The following is a 22836-nucleotide window of genomic DNA, read 5'->3' on the forward strand; positions in this document are numbered from 1 at the left end:
GGTGAGGTTGCATGCAAGAGGTACTCTTGTGTAAAATGAAATCTAGATTAAGGTGAAGACAGTGTGGAAACAGCAGGAGTGCTGTTTCTCATGTAAAATGGTCAGTAATTCAAAATGAGGGAGCTTTTAAACCGAGCCATTATTTCCCTGTGCAACGTTTTAGGTAGGAGTGTTACTATCTAAAAAAGATGCTTAATTATGAAAATTATCTGCAGCAAGCAAATGGGAGGTCAATTTACATTGCTCAAAGCATGACCTTGAAACGTATCAGTACTTTACTAGGCTGGAGTTCTGCTGTTAACTTATTGGAGTCTGGCCTGATAGATTGCCTCAACCTTCCTGGCCTGACTTGTCTGCCAGCTGGTGCTGTATGGCAGCCAAATATCTTCTCACCCTTACAGTGCCAAAAATCTGCAGTGATGAAGTACACCAATCAAGACTAATACTTGATGTACACTGAGTGGCCACATTATTAAGTACTGGTTAATGCAAATATCCAAATCAATCATGTGGCAGCAACTCATGCATAAAAGCTTGCAGACATGGTCAAGGGGTTAAGTTGTCATTCTGACCAAACATCAGAATGGGGAAGAAATGTGATCTAAATGACTTGAACCATGGAATGATTGCTGCTGCCAGTTAGTGAGAGAGGTCAGAGGAAAACAGCTAGACTGGTTCAAGCTGATGGGATGGCAACAGTCGCTCAAATAACCAAGTTTTACAAGTGGTGTGCAGAAGAACATCTCTGAACACCCAACACATTGAACCTTTAAGTGGATGGATTAAGCAGCAGAAGATTACATTGGGTTCTACTCATGTACCTAATAAAGTGGACACGGTGTATATGTGTGCTGTCTAAAATAAATAACAAGGTGAGGTCAGGAAGTCTGATTGTTCTTTTGAAATTCCAGGCATGTTGAGGCAAACTAGCACCATAACATTATCCCAATGACATCAGTGCCACACATTCAAGAGAACATACCCTGATTTTCCAGTTTCAGTAACTCCATTTTACTTTTGTTAGATGAAGCACGTGGATAATAGATACATAGTCCCATATAGATCAGAGTATTTGAAGGATTTCTTTGATAATTTCATTTTATTTGAAATGTTCAAATAATGATCTACATAATGGATAGTAATATTGTTAAAAACAAGACAAGTCTTCCAGTAATTCTATAACACAGGAATCAGAGTAATCGATGCTTTATAACAAAATTATACATTTAATATATATTTGAGTGTTTCATACGAATGTGTTGAAACACCAATAAATTTAGTTTTTATACATAATTTACGCTTTAAAAATGTATGCTTTGTTTAGTGACGCTAACGAGGAACAATTATGTAAATAAATCTCGTTTTGACGAGTTATAATTCATTGTGCATTATTCTACATATGCCTCGACGTTTACAACTTCCTGTTTGCAAAATTGCACGACCGACTTCTGCTCCTATTTCTTTTATTTGCCCAGTACAGTTTTAGCACATAAAAGCTGGCACATTGGACATCAGTCAGACGTGCTGATATTACTTGTGCGTTTGAAAATCGAGCTGCTCGATAAATCCCGACTGTTTGCTGACGCTTCAGGTCACCCGCCATCCCCCGCGCCGCGCCTCGCCTCGCCTCGCCTCGAGACCGATACCGACAGCTGCACAGGACGCGAGCCACCCTCCCGCCCGGCGTGCGCGCGGGGGCGCCGGGTAATTGACAGCCCAAGCAGCTGCGCGAGACCTGCCCTCCAAACATCTCGAGTGTCGCTGCCCGGAGTCGGGTCGGGGCTCTCGCGATATCTGGCCGCTAAAAGAGACCTGCGCACTGAGGGTAGCGGCCGCCATAGAGCCGGGCTGGTATTTTCGAACAGATTTTTTTTAATATTGAAAGCAATTTCATGGTGGAGGGTCCCGCCGCCTCTTTGCTGAAGGGGTCGGTTCGAGCCGAGCCTTAGGCCGGCTATCCATTCTAACGGGAGGCGGTTAGTTGCAGCTTATACTTTCATCAGGACCTCCCCACCCCCTGCCCCCTCTTTTTTTTCCTCTCTTCCCCTGTAAGTGAGTCCTATGTGAAAGAAGCCATCAGCCAACATGTCAAACCTGGGCAAAGCTGTGACGAAGAAAGACACCAAGATGAGGATACGAGCCTTTCCTGTAAGTAAGGAGCCGACCACAGCGACTTAACCCACCGAGGCAATAGCCTCGCCGCAGAGCAGATAGAGAAGTTTCAAATCGAGGGCCCGGGCTTTGCGGATGTCAACACAGCAGCAGGCCCCTTGTCGTTTGATTAATATTCATGGATGGCTGATAAATGTGACGATGTCTTCATTAGAGAGTATGGTGCATTTGTATTTGTTTGTTATTACTTGATTATACTTCCTCCGCCTGCCCTCCAACCTACCCAATAACAAAAATGAAAATCAAGTAATTTTATTTGCCTTGTCTGTGACAGATTTTTGGGACAATAGGATATTGCTAGCGATTCAAGACATTGACAAGGAAGGCTTACAGCATGGCATTTTTTAAAATTTTAAGTGTTAGTACTTAGGGTATTTTATGATGCAGTTAGTGGAATGTTGTCTATTTACGTTGTTTTCAGTGCAGTTGAAAGACCCTTACCTTTAACAAGGTAACAAGGATCAGCTCTCGCTACTAAGTATTCCAACTTGCTGCCCTATTTGCATTTTAGTTACAGTGTAAAAATTCAAATAGTGGTACCTTATTTGACCTTGGGCTCTCGTTCCCATTGGCGATTTGGTTCTCTAACATCTACATTATAAGCAAATAAAAAGGTGTGTATAATATTTCTATCACTTGTGCAGACAGTCAAAATAAATTTCATATTTGTTCTGAATATTACAAAATACAGACTTTCAGTACAAATCCTAAATATTGTAGTTTTATATCATGTGTTACTACTTGGAAGTATTCTTACAAGGTTTACAGTAATTCATTAAACTTTTTACCTAATGTAGGTTATAGAACACACTATGCCCTGATTTCACCTTTATTATTAATTCAGAAATGCAGTAAATTGAACATGCAGAATAAACTTTGTGTAGAGGGACTGTGCCTTGCTGATATTGTAGTAAATGCACTTATAAAAATGTTCATTTGCGTCATTAGGTGGGGAATCCTTTCACTGACGTTTGCATGAGCAGATGTTTTTCAAGCTGCTTTTACTACTTGGATCCTGTTATTCTGAGTTGGGTTTGAGGGTTGTGCAGCTGAACGATAGAACTGTCAGTGGAAGGTAGTGGGTGGTGACAGTGTTTCAGGGAGAATTTGAATATATACATTTTCAAAACAAATGCACTAGGTATTGATCATGTAGTTGTATCAAAATAAAAATGCTTGCTATTCTTGAAAATAGCTCCAGATATCATTTCCCTGTTCCATTGTTTTTTGAAGGATGCTATACTACATCTCCATTATCTAATCTACAGTTGCCCAAGTACAAATACTGGTAGTAAATGCACTGGGAATATGAGACTTTTAAAGCACAGTTTCTCTCTAATAATTGGCCAACTGCTGTTTTCATTTGTTGATGACAGATTGTCATCTGATTTTGGGGAAATACACTGTGTAAAGTCAGAAGTACAAGAGATTCTGCAGATGCTGGATATCGAGAGCAACCCACACAAAATTGGATCACTTTTCTAAAATTTATCTTGCTCCTTGTGTGATAAGTCATTCATAACAGTGATTTAATCTGGTGAACCCTCATTGCCTTAATGATAGATTTGCCCTACTTATTTAGGTAGACGTTGCATATAACAAAACAATTCGGCATAGTAGTAGGTCCTTCGGCCCAATAAGCCTTTTCTGCCCAATTGTACCCAGTGGCAAATTACCCGACCGACAGTATGTCTTTGGGGAACCCACACAGTCACAAGGAGAACATACAAACTCCTTACAGACAGTGGTGGTCAATAAGAGATCCCGTTTCTTCTAAAATCTAACTAACTCCTTGTATGATAAACCCAATCATACCAGTGACTTTAAAAAAAGAGGCCAACTTGCCCCACAAATCCCCTTTGAATTGACCCTTCTTATCATAGGTGTAAGCCCTCTAGTATTAGGCATTTCGACCCCAATGAAAAATACCAGCTGTTTCTTCTACCTCTCTTGTAATCTTATAAACTTTTATTAGATCTCCTGTAAGCCTCCACCCCTCTAGAGAAAACTGAGTTTATTTAACCTTTCCTTTATTCCAGGTAGCATCCAAGTAAATATTTTCTGCACCTCTTATCATGGGACAACCAGAGTTGAATGCAGTACTCTTGATGTGGACTGACTAGAGTTTTATACTAGATGTGATTTCAGCAAAGCCCTCTATATTTGGAGGAAGGTGTCTCTAACTATCCTGCTGATCAAAGGAAAGTAACCAGATATATAGGGCTAATTGCTTGACATATCTGCATGTTATATTTTTGTAATTTGTATTCAAGGGTGTTTAGTCACTGAAAGCAAGAGTAGTTTTGAAACTTTTAACATTTCAAAACAGGAAGAAATATACTTTTTTTTCTGCCAAAGGGGTAAAGCTCACATTTGTTCGTTGTATACCAGATGTCATGTTCTTGCCATTTATTTAAACTGTCCACATCTCTGAAGCCTCACAGTTGCCACTGCCATCCTGCTTTCTAGTATCCACAAGCTTGGATGTTTTACACTTGATTCCCTCATTCAAATTGTGTATTATTCATCTGGTCACTGCCTTCTAACCAAAAAGTTTATTCCTATTGCTTTCTGTTTATCAACCAATACTTAGAGTGTGTTATTATGTTACTCTGTGCTCCAGCATGATTTCTTAATTTATGAAAAAAAAATCCTAGGAAATTAACTGGCTTGTGGTATGGCGGTATCTGCACCGGACTTCAAGGCAACTGGTCCCGGCTTCGAATCCCGCCGGTTCCTTTTATGCTTTCCATCAGTGTCCTGGGTTAAGCAACCCAACAACTCTCATATATAAAAAGCAGACAAAATGCTAAAGAAACAGCAAGGTTGCTGCTTGATGTGCCACAAGACACGGAAAGGAGCAACAACATCCTGGGATATTTCCCATTAAGCACAATTTTGCGAAAAAAGAATAGCTGGACATCATGTATTGACATTTTTGATGCAGTGAATTCCCCTGTCAGAAAAGTGGCCAGTGACTTGTAGGGAAACGTACCTTTCTAAATTAGACCCATTTCTCAAAGAACTGGTGTTGTTAATTGTTAAAATCAAGAAGTTGTGATCTTTTGTATTGAAGGCTTCCTGCAAGTCCGAATACATAATGCAATTCACCCTTTATCTGTTCTGATCATTACAACCTTAAATTCCATTAGATTTCAGACATTTCTCTTTCAAAAATCTGATTCTGCATCTGTTATCTTTAAGATGCCCTGTTACCACTTAATTAAGCTCTAGCATTTTCCTTAACAATTGATAGTATATTAACTGGTCATTAGTTCGCTGCTATCTCCCTTAAAATAGTTTTGTCAACAGAGTTTGTATTGATTATCCTTCATATAACTAATAGTGTCCTTTAATAAGAAGCAGTGCACACTCTTACTTAAAAGTAATCAATTTTATGATGGAGCAGATAAGAGATTTCAGATAATAAACAGTTGTGCTTCAGAGTTTAACTGGCACCAGCAGTAGGTGCACATCATCTTTGCACAACATTTATAAAAAAAACTCTAGTTTTACATATTTAGAAATTTTAATTTTGCTTTTTAAGAAGTTGCTTTCCATTGACTATTTTCTGTGTTAATATAAGTTTTAATCAACTAAATTCCAGAGTTTCCCTTAGATAGTACCTGAATATTAGTTTTAAAGGGCCAACCATATTATGCAAGAATGGTGATGGATTATTTTCATGAAAAGTCTTCTCAGGAATGCAGAAGACTATTTTGCTCTGTGTTCTTGTTTTGTGCTGGAATGAATCATTTACTATACTAACAATTTTGGGAATATTTATTTGCTCACAAACTTAAGAATATGAAATTAGTGCATTTTCTTATCCAAAGTTGTTAATTTTTGTGATAATTATGCAGGTATTTGAATACTTGATTTCATCTCAAAGAATCTTTTTGTTTCTTCAATGCATCTACAAAATTTGTCTATTTCCGTTTCTTAAGTTTTATTTGCAGAGTATATTTTAATAGAGAAAAACTGTTCTGAAGAAAAAACATTGAAACATGTTTTTGTAGCAGTGCACGCAGATGCTGGAGGAACTCAGCAGGTCAGGCACCATCTATGAAAATGAATAAACAATTGATGTTTCAGGGTGAGACCCTTCTTCAGGACTGGAAAGGAAGGGGGAAGATGCCAGAATCAAAAGGTGGGGAGGAAGGAAAATAGCTAGAAGATGATGGGTGAAACTGATAGGGGTGGGAAAGGTAAAGGGCTGGAGAGGAAGGAATCTGACTGTGGGGGGGGGAGAAAGGACGGGTATCAAAAGGAGGAAGTAGGCATATGAGAAGAGGTAAGAGGCCAGAGTGGGGAGTAGAAGAGGGAAGGGGGAGAATTTTTTTTTTGTTACTGGAAGGAGAAATTGGTGTTCATGCCGTCAGGTTGGAGGTTACCCAGGCGGAATATGAAGTGTTGTTCTTCCACCCTGAGAGTAGCCTCATGTGGCACAACAGGAGGCCATGTACTGGCATGTTGGAATGGGAATTAAAATGGTTGGCTAGCAGGAAAGTCTGCTTTTGGTGGATGGAGCAGAGGTGCTCGACCAAGGGTCCCCCAGTTTATGACGGAGTCTCACCAGTGTAGAGGAGGCCGCACAGGAGCACCTGGCATGAAAGATGACCCTGGCATATTGGCAGGTGAAGGACTGTTTGGGGCCCTGAATAGAAGTGAGGAACAAGGTGAATAGGCAGGTGGGGCACTTTAGCCACTTGAAGAGATAAGTGGCAGGAGGGAGATTAGTGGGGAGGGACAAATGAACAAGGGAAACATGGATGGAGCAATCCCTGCAGAAAGCGGAGAGTGGGGGAGGTAAAGATGTATTTGGTAGAATCCCTTTGGAGATGGTGGATGTGGCAGAGAATGATTTGCTGAATATGGAATTACATTTTAATTCCTATTCCCATTCCGACATGTCAATCCGTGGCCACTTCTATTCAATGATGAGGTCACCCTTAAGTGGAGGAGCAACACCTCCTATTCCATCTGTGTAGCCTCCAACCTGATGTCATGAACCTCATTTTCACCTTCTGATTAAAATATTTTTCCTCCCTTTCTCTCCCCCCCTCCCCTTCCCTCTTATATTTTGCATTCTGGCCTCTGGCCTCTTCTCTCTTCTCACCCACCTATCACCTCCACCTGTCTCCCCCTTCCTTCCTTTTCTCGTATGGTCTACTCTGCTCTTCTACCAGATTCTTTCCTCTACGATCTTTTACCTTTCCCACCTACCTGGCTTCACATATCAACTTCTAGCTATCCTCCTTCCCCTCTCCCCACCTTTTTATTCTGGCATCTTTCTCTTTTCCTTTCCAGTTCTGATGAAGGGTCTTGGCCTGAAACATTGACAATGTTTATTCGTTTCGATAGATGTTGCCTGACTTGCTGAGTTTCTCAAGCATTTGTGTGTCTTGCTTTGGATTTCAGTACCTGCAGAATTTCTTGTTTGTTTTTGTAGCAACTTGAGCAAGTTTTTGTTTTGTATTTCATAAGGGACTTAATATTGAACTTCAGTGTTGACATTTGAGTCAGCAATGAACATTAATGTGGAATGTTGATTTAATAACATAGAAATCTGCAGTGTCTGACTATAAGTATGAGATTATTTTGCATAGGGGAGTTTACAAAGTCATTTACTGTACCCTTGATATTTTATACAGTACTGTTCAAAAAGTCTTAGGCACCCCAGATATTTTATAACTTTTGTTTCAGATGTTTATTTTTTGCTTTCTGCTTTAGTGTCAGTGGAAATTAGCATATCTTAAAACATCCAAACATTCTTTTTTCCAAAAAATTACATGTTACTGATATTTTTTGTATTTTGTTAAAGAAAGTGACATTTTAAAAGACAACTTATTAAATAAAAATGATTGCTTTGTAGGTGTATAGCTCAATGCATGATTAAACAAAGATAACAAACAGGATGCAAATGATCAATGGCATAATGAGTTGAGTGAACTAAACTGATTAACAAAAAAGAGTGTAGAAAAAATCAAACTGAGCGAAGGACAACCAAGCTAAAAGGTGAGGGTATGGTAGATGTGACAGTTTAACCTTTATATCATAAATTCTTAAACTATGCCAAGAGTGAGCATAGCAGTAAGACAAATGGTTGCCATCCTGCATTAGCATGGTCTCTCCCAAACAGAAATTTTTTGGCAGATAGGAATTTCAAGATGTATTGTCCAAGCTGTTCTAAAGAAGCACAAAGAAAAGGAGAAGATTGAGGACCAGAAACGCAGTGATCGGCCACGGAAACTGAGTGCAGCAGACGAGAGATACATTGAACTGACATTTCTTCTAAGTTGGAAGAAGTCCGGCACTGCTATCAGCTCTGAGCTCTCGGAAACGACTGGAACCCATGTACACCTCTCTACTGTCTGGAGAAGTCTTGTCAGAAGAGGTCATCATAGAAGAATTGTTGCCAAAAAGCCATTCCTCCGAAGTGGAAATGATGCACATAAACACAAGGGCTGGGGTGTTGAATGATGGCAGCAAGTGCTCTGGGCTGACAAGTCAAAATTGGCTCAGCCTGGAGTCAGTTTGTAGAAGAGCTGGAGAGCACTACGTGGATGAGTTTCTGCAGCCAAAAGTGAAGCACAACGAAAGTTCCCTGCAGTTTCGGGGCTGCATTTCTGCAAATGGATTTGGTGATCTGGTCAGAATTAATGGGATCCTCAATGCTAAGAAGTACAAGCACTTCTCATCTGTCACATAATACCATCAGGGAGATGTTTGATTGGTCCCAGCTTCATTCTGCAGCAGGTCAATAACCCAAACTCTCAGCCAAGGTCATAGAGAACTATCTTCAGTGAAAAGAACAGCAAGGAGTTTTGCAACAGATGGTATGGCTTCCACAAACCCCTGACCTTAGCATCATTGAGGCTCTCCGGGATTACCTGATGAGGCAGAAGCAAGTGAGGCAGCTAAAGTCTGCAGAGAACTGTGACAAAGTTTCTAAGATGCTTGGAACAATCTACTAACCCACAAACAAGAAAAAATCTGCAGATGCTGGAAATCCAATCAACACACAAAATGCTGGAGGAACTCAGCAGGCCAGGCACCATCTAGGAAAAGAGTATAGTGGACGTTTCGGGCTGAAACCTTTCGGTAGGACAATATACCCATGAGGGTTTTAAAGGCAAAGAGTGGTCACGCCAAATATCGATTTAGGTTGTTTCTAGTCCTTGTAGTAAACTTTTTGCTAGAAACTTTTCATTCATTACTTTTGATAGCACAGAATTTTTTATGTGGTTAAGACTTGCACAGTGCCGTACAGTTGGAAGAAATTTGTATTCATTAACTGACATTCAATAATGCAATTGAAATTCTGTATTTTGGAGAGAGAAAAACATGGATCTGAGAATGTTTCTGAATAGAAAGTAGAAGCATAGCATAGTGCTTCTGTTTCATATCATTTAATTTGTGTACATTTTTCAATTTGCATTATTTCCTCAATAATTAAACTCTGACCTGAATATTTTGTTTGGAATTTCAAGCAGTGATAGATTTTGAAATGACAAGGTGTAACTGCATAATCAAAGATCACCTGCCATTAAAACAGCAGGCTTCTACTTGCCGCAGGTGGTCAGGAAAATGATCACCTGACAATGCTTGTGTATCTGTACATACGCGTACTAATTAAATAGAAAAATAATTGGCCCTGAGATTAATGTCAGAAGTGCAGATATGTGGACAGCAAATCAGAGGATGATGAAACTTAGGTGTGCACATCAAGATTTTGTGTAGACTAATGGATTTAAAAAGTTGGAACATCTTGCAAAGAAGCTGTAATACATGATGTATAGATTCAAATTTGGTGTAGAGAAGTGTTCCCATATAAGAGGGGTACATGAACAGGCAACTCCCACATTACTAGAATATGGGTCATATTGTGATTTTGTTTTCTTCCCCCTCGTAATGTGAAGCTGCATCTCTGCACGTGCAAGAAACATTGAAAGGAAGTGTGTTGATTTATTTACTATTTCCCCGCCGTATAAATTCTGAGAATTTATGTTGTGTGTCTTTTTGTTTTAAGGAGTGATGTGAGTTCCCATAACCCAAATGGCCATAACATGGGCGTTTATGAATTTATACATCTTTATGACGTTTTACATACCAAAACTCAAGTTATAATTTGTATAAGTTTGTAAGTTTCGCTGTCCATACAAAACCTTTCCTCATCAATAAAAGAAAAAAAAGAACAAAATGCTGTATACATAGATCACAGTTTACTATAAGGAGTAGTAGCAACGTAAGCTTTTCTATTCCACTCTACAATTCTTATCTCTCCTCACCTTTCTTCATTTCTAATTACTAGCTTTCTCAAATTGATTGTTATTGTGGTCAAACAGGTTGACCCTATTGAAGTCTCTGGAGAGATGAGTAGAGCCAGCTTGGGGACTTCAGACATTCCAAAACTTGAGTTTACTAAGTGAGGGTTGCAGCAAGTGGGTACAAATAATCCAGGATGAAATAGGGGATAATATACTTGATTTGCATTTAATTTCGTTCATTGCATTAAGGAATTTAAAACTCTGCTATTGTTTTGCAGAAGGCATAAGAGTAGTGGTACAATCTCCCCAAGTTGTATGCAGCTGTACATTATTCAAATTGTATAGTTCTTTTATACCTTGAATGCAAAACAAAGTGGCATTACTGCAAAACATGAGGTTTTCAGTGCGATTCTGGGACCTTTATTACTGGAAAAAAGAGCTGTGGAAAGACTGGGGCATAGGTTCGTCTGTAGTAACTCACAGTGTTACATTTTAAAGAAAAGCTCAAACAATTTTAACATTTTTCATTAGGTCGGAGCTTAGGAGTCAGAGGGAGACGGAAGAATTTCCCACAACTGCCTGAGAATCTCCTGTGCTATTTTTACTGGTTGTAAGGCTAATTGTGAATGACTACTTGATTGCAATAGTTGTTTCTAATATTGCAAATGGAAGGAAATAGTAAATGGTTAGTCATGTTGTACGAAAAGGAGTTCACCACTATTTCATTTTGTGGGTTTATTCAAGACAAGATAAAGTAATTTTCAAGCTACTATAATGTTTCTTCTCTTTTCTATGCTTGAGAAATTTTTTTAGAATTAGAATTTATTTTATTTCTTGCATCCATCTCACAACATGGAGTAAAAATCTTTATGTTGAGTCTCCATTGCAATGTACAAGCAATAAGGAAGGAAAGTGTGGGAGCATATTGCCCAAACAATAAGATTGTATACATACCTGTTTTGTATACATGTATGTACAGTCAGATATGCAATCAGATCAATGTGTATTGATAAATCTGATGGCCTGGTGAAAGAAGATGGCCTGTTGGTCCTGGCCTAAGTGCTGTGGTACAGATTGCCAGCTGGAAGCAGCTGAAACAGCTTATGTTTGGGGTGACCGTTTCCCTGATGATCCTTTGGGCCCTTTTTGCGCACCTGCTGCTGTAAATGTCCTGACTGAATAGAGGAAAGGTCACATCCACAGATTTGCTGGGCTATCCGCGCCACACTCTGCAATGCCCTGTGAATGAGGGTAGTACAGTTCCCGTACCAGGTGGTGATACAGCAGTTAGGATCCTCTCGAAGGTGCCCCTAAAGAGAGCCCTTAGGATTTAGGGACTCATGCCAAACTTCTTCAGCTGTCTGAGGTGAAAGAGGCACTGTTGTGCTTTTGTCACCACACAGCTGATATGTACAGTCCAGGTGAGCTCTTTGGTGATGTGTATACTGAGGAAATTAAAACTACTCACCCTCTCAACTACAGTCCTATTGATGTCAATAGGAGCTAAATTGTCTCCATTCCTCCTTTGGTTTTTTTTTGACATTGAGGGAGTGGTTGTTTTCTTGGCACCACTCTGTCAGAACATTGACTTCTGTGTAGGCTGTTACATCATTGTTGGAAATGAGGCCTATCAATGTTGTGTCATCTGCAAATTTGATCAGATTACGGGATGTTCATGCTATTGTTTTCCTTTTGATCCACAATCAAGTAATGTTTCAGGAATGCCACAAGTGCCATTGTTTTCCATTAGATATTCTTGGAATTTTTGTGCAATGTTGCTGATTTTTTTTATATAGTGTATTGAAGGCAGTTGAGATTTACTTGTTCATGAGATGGCTCATAATACTGGCATTTATTGTTTATCCCTAATTACCTAGATGTAAGAATTTATTTAAGAATTGATCACATTAGTGAGTCTTTAGTTGCTTATAAACAAGTCTAGGTTGGAGGACAGAATTCCTTTCTTAAAGGGCAGTAGTTTAAATTGATTTTTTTCATGGAAAACGTGTTTGCTGTTTCTGAGATTTAAATACTGAAAATGCTGGCAATGCACAGAAGGTCAGGCTACATCTTTGGGAAGAGAAGCAGAGTTAACATTTCAGGTTGAAGACACCATTGAAACTAGAAAGGGGACCGTATTTTGTTAAGCTGTGTTGAGGATGGAGAAGTGGAGTGAAGTTGGAGTTGTTTAGGCTAAGGTAAAACCCAGGGTAACTATGGACATAAGATTATAAACATTTGATGAGTGAGACCGTCGACAAAATAATGGAATTGTGAAAAGCAGAGCAAGAACGATGCCTGGAAATTCAGATAAGTTTGTCTTCCATTACCAATGGGTGGGGAAAGAGAAGGGGCTGAGCAAAGTAAACAAGGTAAGCCAATTTCACAGATGGATGACTGACACTGACTCAGTAAATTGCAGTTACTGAGACTGGAGTAATCTGTGATTAAAACTAAATTCCTAAGGTTGCGAGGGTGAATGAAAGGAAATATGACGCAAATATCAGTATTCTGAATGGGGAGTTTTAAGAGTTAGAGATGAATATAACTTTAATAGATTTTAAAGTTGCAAACTATTAAAAGCTGTATGTAGCTTTTTTATACCTCGAATGCAAATAGAATGCTGCTGCGAGACATTGGGTATGTTTTTCAATGAAATCTGGAACTTCATTATGGGGAAAGAGTAAGCTGTTGAAGAAAACTAGGGTAGGGATTTGTCTGTATTTACATAGTGTTACATTTTGAAGACACGCTCAAGTAACTGACGTTTTTTGTAAGAACAGAGCTCTAGGACTCAAACAGCAAGAATTTGACAATTTTAAAAAAGATAAATTGTGGAGAAAGGACAGTTATGAGTTGGTTATTGTATGACAGAATTGAGCAGAGTGCTTGTCTTTGTTGGATATTATAGATTTGGGAGGAGCTGTCATGCACACAACAGCAGTGTATTTTGTAGCTCTTACACATTGGCATTACAGTACTGCTAATACGGGATGGAATTAATGCTTGGGGTCATGGTTGGGATATCAGTCAAGGAGATTGCTTCGTTTTAAACAAAGCTGAGATTTCTAATTGTTGCTGGAGGTGTAATCATTCAAGTAAGTGGAAAGAATTCCATCACGTGCCTTTCTAAATCATGGAAAGGTTTTGGGAAGTCAGGAGTTGCAGGGAAAATTTCATGGGAGAGTAGAATTCCTCTGAACTAGCATATATTTAGGCTGACATGGACCATATGAAAATAGAGCTGAATCTGGCCCTAGAATATACATCTTTTGATTTGCTCTGCGCTTCATAGTATTTCTGTGGGTTGTTGGTCCTGTTAACTTCCTGGTGAATGTTGACTTCTGGGGCTGTTGATAGTGAGAATTCAGAGTTGGTAATAGCATTTATACTTTATTGTCGCCAAACAATTGATACTAGAAGGTATAATCATCATAGCGATATTTGATTCTTCACTTCCCACTCCCTAGATTACAAATGGATAGTAAATATTAAAAATTGAAATTTTAAATCATAAATAGAAAATATAAAAATGGAAAGTAAGGTTGTGCATTTAATGTGGTTGGACACTGTTCAAGATGGTCAATGCTTGAAACCTTTGTAGCGGGAATGTTACTTGCCACTTGTGTTCATACCTGAATGTCATCTAGGTCAGAGAGTCATACTGCATTGAAAGATAGTCCACTCAGGTCACCACATGCATGCTGACCAGAGGACACTTGGACTACGGCCTTCAATGACTAGGTGATTACATACTTTTTTAGACAATTCTTAAATTCTGTTATGATTCAGCTTCTATCTCTCTAATTGTGCATTTCAGGTATTCATCACTCACTGGCTGAGGAAAGGTCCCCTCAAATTCCCTCCAAATCTCCAGCGCATTTCCTTTAAACTATGTCTAGTTTTATTCACCTCCAATAAAGGCAAAAGATTCATATAGACTATCTAGTCTATACCTCTCATAGTTTTATATACCTTAATCATGTCCCCACTTTACCCCCTCTGTTCCAGGGATATCTATTCTCTCATAACTAAAATGCTCCATTCCAGGCATCATTCTAATGAATGTCTTCTACTGTCTCTCCAGTGCTGTGATGATTTCCTTTCTAAAGCTTGGTGACCAGAATTGAATGCAATACTCTAGCTAACATCTGACCAGTATTTTATAAAGTTGGAGCACAATTTTTGCTCTTGTATTCAATGCTCAGTAAATGAAGGCCAACATCGTAAGTTGTCTTAATTTTGTTAGGTTCCTGCACTAGCACGTTCAAGGATCTTTAGCCTCCCACATCAAGCTATCTCTGTTCCTCATTACTCCCAAAGACCTTTCTGCATAAAATTGTAAATTGATTCTTACTGAGGAGTTCGGAATGGAACTGAACATGGTGTAATCATCAGCAAACCTCCTCTCTTCTGACCTTTATGAAGGAACAAAATCATTGATGAGACAGCTGCCCTGATGAGCTCTTGATATGATGCAAACAACAGGAATTCTGCAGATGCTGGAAATTCAAGCAACACACATCAAAGTTGCTGGTGAACGCAGCAGGCCAAGCAGCATCTATAGGAAGAGGTGCAGTCGACGTTTCAGGCCGAGACCCTTCGTCAGGACTAACTGAAGGAAGAGTGAGTAAGGGATTTGAAAGTTGGAGGGGGAGGGGGAGATCCAAAATGATTCCGGACCTCCTGTCCCATGATCCTCTCGTATCCCCTTTTGCCTATCACCTGTCCAGCTCTTGGCTCTATCCCTCCCCCTCCTGTCTTCTCCTATCATTTTGGATCTCCCCCTCCCTCTCTAACTTTCAAATCCCTTACTCACTCTTCCTTCAGTTAGTCCTGACGAAGGGTCTCGGCCTGAAACGTCGACTGCACCTCTTCCTACAGATGCTGCTTGGCCTGCTGCGTTCACCAGCAACTTTGATGTGTGTTTCTTGATATGATGTCCTGGGGCTGGAATGGATGAACTCCATCAACAGCATTTGTTTCTTGAGTGAGATGATTCCATTGACTTTATTTCTAGGATTACTTTGACTTGCATTGTCAAACGTCATATTGGTATCAAGTTCAGTTAGGGTATCTGGAATGGAGTAGTCCTGACAAAACCCAAAATGAGCTTCAATAAGCAGATTTGTTGATTAAGTCATTGACACCCTCCTCACCTTAATTAAAGGTAGACTCCTAGTTCAGCAGTTGGATTTATCGTTTTTTGTGAAGTGGACAGACCTGGGTAATTTTCAGCTTACAGTAAGTAGGTGTCAGTGTTGTAAATGTGGAACAGCTTGGACAGGGATACAGCTTAATCTGGGGCACAGGTTTTAAATACTTTTAAGAGGATGGAGGTGTTTTTGGAACTTCTTTGTATTAGTTATTTAGTTCTGCACCCTCCATGCTGTGGTATAGCAGGATTGCAGAACTTTAATCTACTGTATCCTGCTAAGATTGTAAATCTCTGTGGGTTATGTGATGTTCTGCATTTTATTTTGAATCTGAATTTCAACATTGAACTTTATAGTACCTTGAATAATTATACCAAAAGTATTCAAAATCATTGTTTATGATGTAAAAGCATAGTAGTGTTCTTTTTGCATCAGACATTTGAAGCATCAGCGACTTGGAGCACACTTGAATTGAAAAGTAGTGGTATAGAATGGAATATATTCAGGCATATTCTACTGGCAGTTATCTGTTGGTTATTGTAAAACGGTTGGTACTCCAGCATTACTCATTCATGCTTTCACTTAAGGAGATTTGGAATTCAGTGGTGGTGCCGATTATGTTGGGGTTCCCCAAAACTACATTGAGGCATTGTCTCTCACATGCCAGTCATTTGCATGTAGTGCAATATCTGAGACTCCATTCATTTGAATAGGGACACTAGGTTAGGAATAGGAGGAAAACATCTTTTGCAATTATTTTTCTCTGATATTATTTCTATGTCCATTTGTATTTTCAATTTCTTTAATTCTTGAATGTTTGTTTTTATTATTAACTTTTAATAATTTTATCCTTATGTCAAAGATTTGAAAATTGTTACAGTGCACAACAGTTTTGTCAGAGGCATAGCTGTAATCCCAGGATTGGCCTTTATGAAAGACTAGACTTTACTCCAATTCTGGAAGTCCAATGAGATCAGTTTTTGTTATCTGACCTGGGGAAATGCAGGGACCATGAACAACGGGTCAGATTCCAGGAAGATCTTGTCTTAGTTGCAGGCAGAATTTACATGACATTTGTAGAAAGAAATGCCTTTGATCAGCAGTGTGAAATGATCAGTATAGGATTCACCGGCCATGAATTTTTGCATTGTAGCTGATATCACGGTTCTAGTTTGGTGTTGGCAAAAAGACAAATTACTGTCTTTGACTTCAGCATGCACCTGAAATTATGTTTCATGTAAACAGTCTTGCTTTCGTGGATCAATATTTATAATACTGAAGTCCACTTGGCCATTTTATTAGGTACAGTTGTACGCCAGCTCGTTAATGCAGGTATCTAATTAGCCACTTAAGTGGCAGCAATTAAGTTCATAAAAGCATTCAGAAGTTGTCCAGAGGTTCAGCTGTTCAGACTAAACATCAGAATGAGGAAGGAATGTGATCTAAGTTACTTTGACTGTGATGTAATTGTTGGTGCCAGATGGGGTGGTTTGAGTATCTCAGAAACGGCTGATCTAGGTCTTTCAAGTGTAACAGTTTCTAGAGTTTACAGAGAATGGTGCAAGAAACAAAACATCTAGTGAGTACCAGTTACAGTAAAACTCCAGTAATCCACCTTTTGATTTATTTTTTCCAGAAATCCCAATAGTCAGCACCTGGCTCATCTTGTTTTGGTTTCTCTATTCCCCTTGCACTCACAGGGGCCATCACATACAGCTCTTCCTTTTATATTTACCTTGGAGTCATGTGTTTGTGCTACTTTTCAATAAGTTCCAGGAGCCAGGCTGCCATGTTCTTTATGAACTTGCCTGGTTCACTGGAAAGTACATCATGCTACTGTGTAAGGTATTAACAGAGGTGAATTAAAATGCATTGTTGTATTAACAGGAGTATTATTTAATAGGTTAGAAAATCTGCTAGTCCAGCACCACCAAATTCTTAAGTGTTTTATTGTAGAGATTTCAAGGAATCAAGATTGAGCAGAATCCTCCCAGTGGAAGACTAAATTATATGCTGTCTGTCTCAAAGTCTGTGACTACAATGTGGTCTGCTCTCAAAGTTCCAAATAATCTTTTGTGCAGAACCTTTATTTAAAAGCCTCCTTAAAACAGACAAAATCCATTGATATTGCTGGCACTTTAAGTTCTTGCGTCCTCCCCATTCATAAACATAAGTTTTCACCTAACGTTTTCTACTTCATTAACAATGGTAGATGCAGCAAGGCTAACAGTACTCATGCTCTTTTATGAGTCTTTCTAAATGTATTTGCAAAGGTATTTTCCTGTACTATTGATACTACACATAGGAGTTTTTTCCCCCCAGGTTCTCTATCATTTGCCAGTTTTGTTGTTTTGTTTGTTACTTTTGATCATTTTAATCTGTATTTTTTACTCTCCTTGCATTTGTTCAAACCTTGTTGATTCTTTTTTAGGATAGACAGTGCTGATGATATGAACATTTAGTATAGAACTCTTAATTTACTCTGAACCCTGTGGTGTGTTGATCAATTTCAAAGTCCATTTTAGAGCTGACCACGTTATTGGGATGCAGTTGCTTAAGTTCCAACTGCATAAGAGTGGCATCTTTCCTTCCTGAAGGGTGCAAATGAAGGTGATGAACAGTCACAACAATCTGACATTAATACTGTGCTCTGGATGTGGTAAGGATCAACAAGTACTTGGGGTGCACCTAGATGACAGACTCGAGTGGAGCCCCAACACTGAGGCTATGTACAAGAAGGTCCAGAGACACCTTTACTTCCTGAGGAGACTGAGGTTCTTCGGAGTATGCAGGCTTCTCCATCATATGTTCTACCAGTCTGTTGTTGCCAGTACGATCATCTATTTGGTGGTGTGCTGGGACAATGGTACCAACAGGCTCACTGATTAAAAAGGCTGGCTCTTGTAGGAGTCAAGCTGGACACACTGGAGGCTGTGGTAGAACAAAAGGACCCCACGGAAAATTGTGTCAATTCTGGACAATGTTTCTCACCCTCTGCGTGCCACCTTGGCTGAACAGAGAAGCACTTTTAGTAATGGACTAAGACAACTGTGCTGCTCCAAAGAGCGCTATATGAGGTCATCCTTGTCCTTGGCCATTAGGTTCAAGAATGAGTCAACCTATAGCCGGGGAAGTGATGACACTCTTTTATTTTTTATTTCTTCTCTTCTAATATTTGTATATCCGTGCACTTGTAATGCTACTATGACACTGTAATTTCCTTTGGGATCAATAAAATATCTATCTATCTTAACTCCAGGTTTAATTACTTGAATGTAAATTCTCCAGCTGCCATGGTGGGACTAAAAATTCTCTGTGTTGGTTGTGCAAGTTCTTGGATATTATGTTGTCTCTTGTGCAAAACATCCATTGTTAATTTCTTTGGGAGTATTTTTGAATATGTTTTGGGCTCATCAAATGTAAAAGCTTAAAAACCATAAATCATTCAAAAATGAAAATTTTTACAAATGTGATTAACCAAATGCATAAGTACAAATAAAATATTGTAATTTTGCTTCAGTTTCAAAGTTCAAAGCAACTTTATTATCAAAGTACATATATGTCACCATATACTACCTTGAGATTGCAGGCATTCACAGTAGATACAACGAAATATAATCAATGAAAAACTACACAAAACAAGATGAGCAAACAATCAATATACAAAAGACATTGTGCAAATACAGAAATAAACTAACTATAATAAGTAACAAATAATATTGAGAACATGAGTTGTAGTGTCCTGAAAGTGAGTCCATAGATTGTGGACACGAGGAAATCTGCAGATGGTGGAAATTCAAGCAACACACATCAAAGTTGCTGGTGAACGCAGCAGGCCAGGCAGCATCTCTAGGAAGAGGTACAGTCAACGTTTCAGGCCGAGACCCTTCGTCCTGACGAAGGGTCTCAGCCCGAATCATCAACTGTACCTCTTCCTAGAGATGCTGTCTGGCCTGCTGCATTCACCCGCAACTTTGATGTGTGTTCCGTAGATTGTGGAATCTGTTCAGTGTCAAGGTGAGTGAAGTTATCCTTCTAGATTCTAAATCGTGGATGCACAGTCTCCTTTGAAATTGATGGGGTTTGGTGTTCCGGAGTCTGATTAAGTACAGGATCAGAATTGTAATTTCACCAGGACATTGATGGAGCAAACTATTAGATGAGCCTTTGGAATCTGCCTGTAAGGTTTCAGGCATCCATGTTCACAGTGCATACAGTGAATTACATTTAAAAGGCTACTGGTGCAATCCACCCCACTATTTATAATTGGATGTTTTGCATGTTTTGCAAAACTGCATGTTTTGTTTCAATCAGATTTCAATTTGAATTCTATTTAACTTTAGGTGATTGACATGCTAAGAGCTCATTACTTTGACAATGGTGTGATTTAATTTGCATCATGTGGCATTATCCATATCTACCTGGTCTTGTTAATTCTCTCATCATCTCTTAATTCCATTTAAACCATCATTCAGCTATAGTGTAAGTCGAGATACTGGCTTTTGGAAAGATAGATACTTTATTAATCCCAAAGAAAATTACAGTGTCACAGTAGCATTACAAGTGCAGATATGTAAATATTAGAAGAGAAGAAGAAAGAATAAAAATTAAGTTGCACAACAGTCTAACAAGAGGGTGTCATTACTTCCCTGGCTATATGTGGACTTATTATAGAGCCTGATGGCAGAGGGTAAGAATGTCCTCATAGTGCTGTTGGAGCAGTGCAGTTGTTTTAATCTATTACTAAAAGTGCTCCTCTGTTCAGCCAAGGTGGCACACACCTATGTTGATGCTATTGCCCCAGCACACCACAGCAAAGAAGATTGTACTGAAGGCACCAGACTGGTAGAACATGTGAAGGAGAGGCCTGCATACTCCAAAGGATTTCAGTCTACTCAGAAAGTAGAGGCGACTCTCATCCTCCTTCTACCCAGCCTTTGTGTTAGTGCTCCACTCAAATCTGTCATCCAGGTGCACCCCAAGTACTTGTAGGTCCTCACTACATCCACATTGTCACTATCAATAGTAATAGGGAGCAGTGCAGGCTTAGTCTTCCTGAAGTCCATCACCATCTCCTGTGTCTTACTAATGTTGAGCTGCAGTTGATTCAGCTTGCACCATATGACAAAGTCCTCCACTAGGGCCCTGTATTCATCCTCCTGTCCTCCCTTTATACACTAACTATTGCTGAATCATCAGAGAATTTCTGCAGATGACATACCTCAGTGTTGTATTTAAAGTCTGAGGTATACAGGGTAAAGAGAATGTGAGGCCCCACCCAGTGCTGATGTCAACTTTAGGAAAAATGGAATGAGATAGTCAATTAGGAAATAACAAGACACGGATAAGGGCTTTATTAAAATGTGAAGTAAGAGCTAGGAGTTTTCAAAGTGTTAACAGGCAATGTTAAGAGTGTAGATATGCAGTTTTTAGGTCATGTATGAGATCCTTGCATTATTGAACAGGTCAAATGTCCATGCAGAAGTGCAGTACTGTGCAAAGTCTTGGGCACATCTGTAAAAAAAAAAATCTGTAAAGTGATGCTTTCAAAAATTATAAAATGAAAAATTTCTAAATATCAAAAAAACAGTGAAGAGCAGTTTAAAAAAAAAACTAAATCAAATCAATATTCAGTGTGAGCGCCCTTTGCCTTTAAACTGCATCAATTCCGTTAAGTACCCTTTTGTTCAGTTTTATAATAAATTCGGCTGGCAGACTATTCCAAGCATCTTGGAGAACTTGCCATAGTTTTTCTGTAAACATTGTCTGTCTCACTTGCTACTGTCTCTCCAGATAATCCCAGACAGCCTTGATGTTGAGGTCATGGCTTTGTGGAGGCCATAATTTGTTGCAGAACTCCTTGTTCTTTTCACTGAAGATAGTTCTCTATGACTTTGACTGTCTGTTTAGGGTCATTGTCCTGCTGCAGAATGCGGTTGGGACTGATCAGATATTTCCCTGATGGTATTGTGTGATGGATTAGAATCCGCTTGTACCTTTCTACAGTGAGGATCCTATTTAATTCTGACCAGATCACCAACTCCATTTGCAGAAATGCAACCCCAAACTTGCAGGGAATCTCCACTATTCTTCACTGTTGGCTGCAGTTAGTCATCCATGTAGCGTTCTAGCTCTACAGACAAACTGACTCCTGTTTGAGCCAAAATTTTCAAATTTTGACTTGCCAGTCCAGAGAACTTGCTGCCATTGTTCGACACTCCAGTCCTTGTTTTTGTGCGTAGGTGAGTCTCTTAGCTTTGTTTCCACTTTGGAGGAAAGGCTTTTTGGCAGCTGTTCTTCGATGAAGACCACTTCTGACAAGACTTCTTCAGACAGTAGAGTGGTATATTTGTGTTCCAGTGGTTTCTGAGAGTTCAGAGCTGATATCCCTGCTTGAATTCTTCCAGTTGACAAGGGACATTAGTTTGTATCTCTCATCAGTTTCCATGGCTGACCACTGTGCTTCTAGTCCTCAACCTTGCCTGTTTCTTTGTGCTTCTTCAGAAGAGCTTGGATAGCACAACTAGAAACTCCTGTCTGCCATGAAATTTCTGCTTGGATGCAGGTGCACACCTTGTGTCTTGTTGCTATGCTTGCTTTTGCCATGGTTTAAGAGTTGATGATTTGAAGGTTAAACTGTCACATATGCCACACCGTCATCTTTTAGTTTTGTTGTCCTTCGCTTAGTTTGGTTCCTTCTACACCCTTTTCTGTTTCAGTTCCTCAGTTTAGTTCATTCAACTCAGTATGTCATTCATGGTTAGCATCCTGTTTGTTACCATTGTTTAATCATGGACTGGTCTGTGAGCCTATAAAGTCATCAAGTTTTTATTTGAAAAGAGGTCTATTACTTGGTGTGTTACCTTTTAACAAGATATTTTTAAAAATCTCTAACATGTATTTGGAAAATGAATGGAAATCTAAAATTTGCTCTTTTCTACTGACACACTAATGTAGAAGACAAAAATAAAGATCTGAAACAAAACTTATGAAAAATCTAGGGTGCCTAAGTCTGCACAATACCGTAACTCTTTGAATTTTGTTCCTCATTTCATCAATCATTGGCAGTTTCTATGGGAATATTTCAAGGAGTCTTCATCTCATATTCTCTATTGCTTATTTATTTTTGTTTTTGTGTTTACACAGTTTGTTGTCTTTTGCACATTGGTTGTTTGTCCATCCTGTTGGATGTGGTCTTTCATTGCTTCTATTATGTGTGTTGCGTTTACTGGGAATGC

General features: G+C 39.2%; 1 protein-coding gene across 1 annotated transcript in view; it reads left to right on the plus strand.

Moving 5' to 3' along the window:
- Window positions 1-1693: 1693 nt before the first annotated feature.
- cul3b (cullin 3b) overlaps window positions 1694-22836 on the plus strand; it is a 104978-nt gene continuing 83835 nt past the window's right edge. Inside the window, exon 1 of the mRNA XM_063045872.1 lies at window positions 1694-2148. Within this exon, the coding sequence (XP_062901942.1) occupies window positions 2086-2148 (63 nt within the window). The 5' untranslated portion in view covers window positions 1694-2085. The remainder of the gene's footprint in view (window positions 2149-22836) is intronic.

The sequence above is a fragment of the Mobula hypostoma genome, chromosome 4 (assembly GCF_963921235.1).
Source record: "Mobula hypostoma chromosome 4, sMobHyp1.1, whole genome shotgun sequence".
In the NCBI taxonomy this organism is placed as follows: domain Eukaryota; kingdom Metazoa; phylum Chordata; class Chondrichthyes; order Myliobatiformes; family Myliobatidae; genus Mobula; species Mobula hypostoma.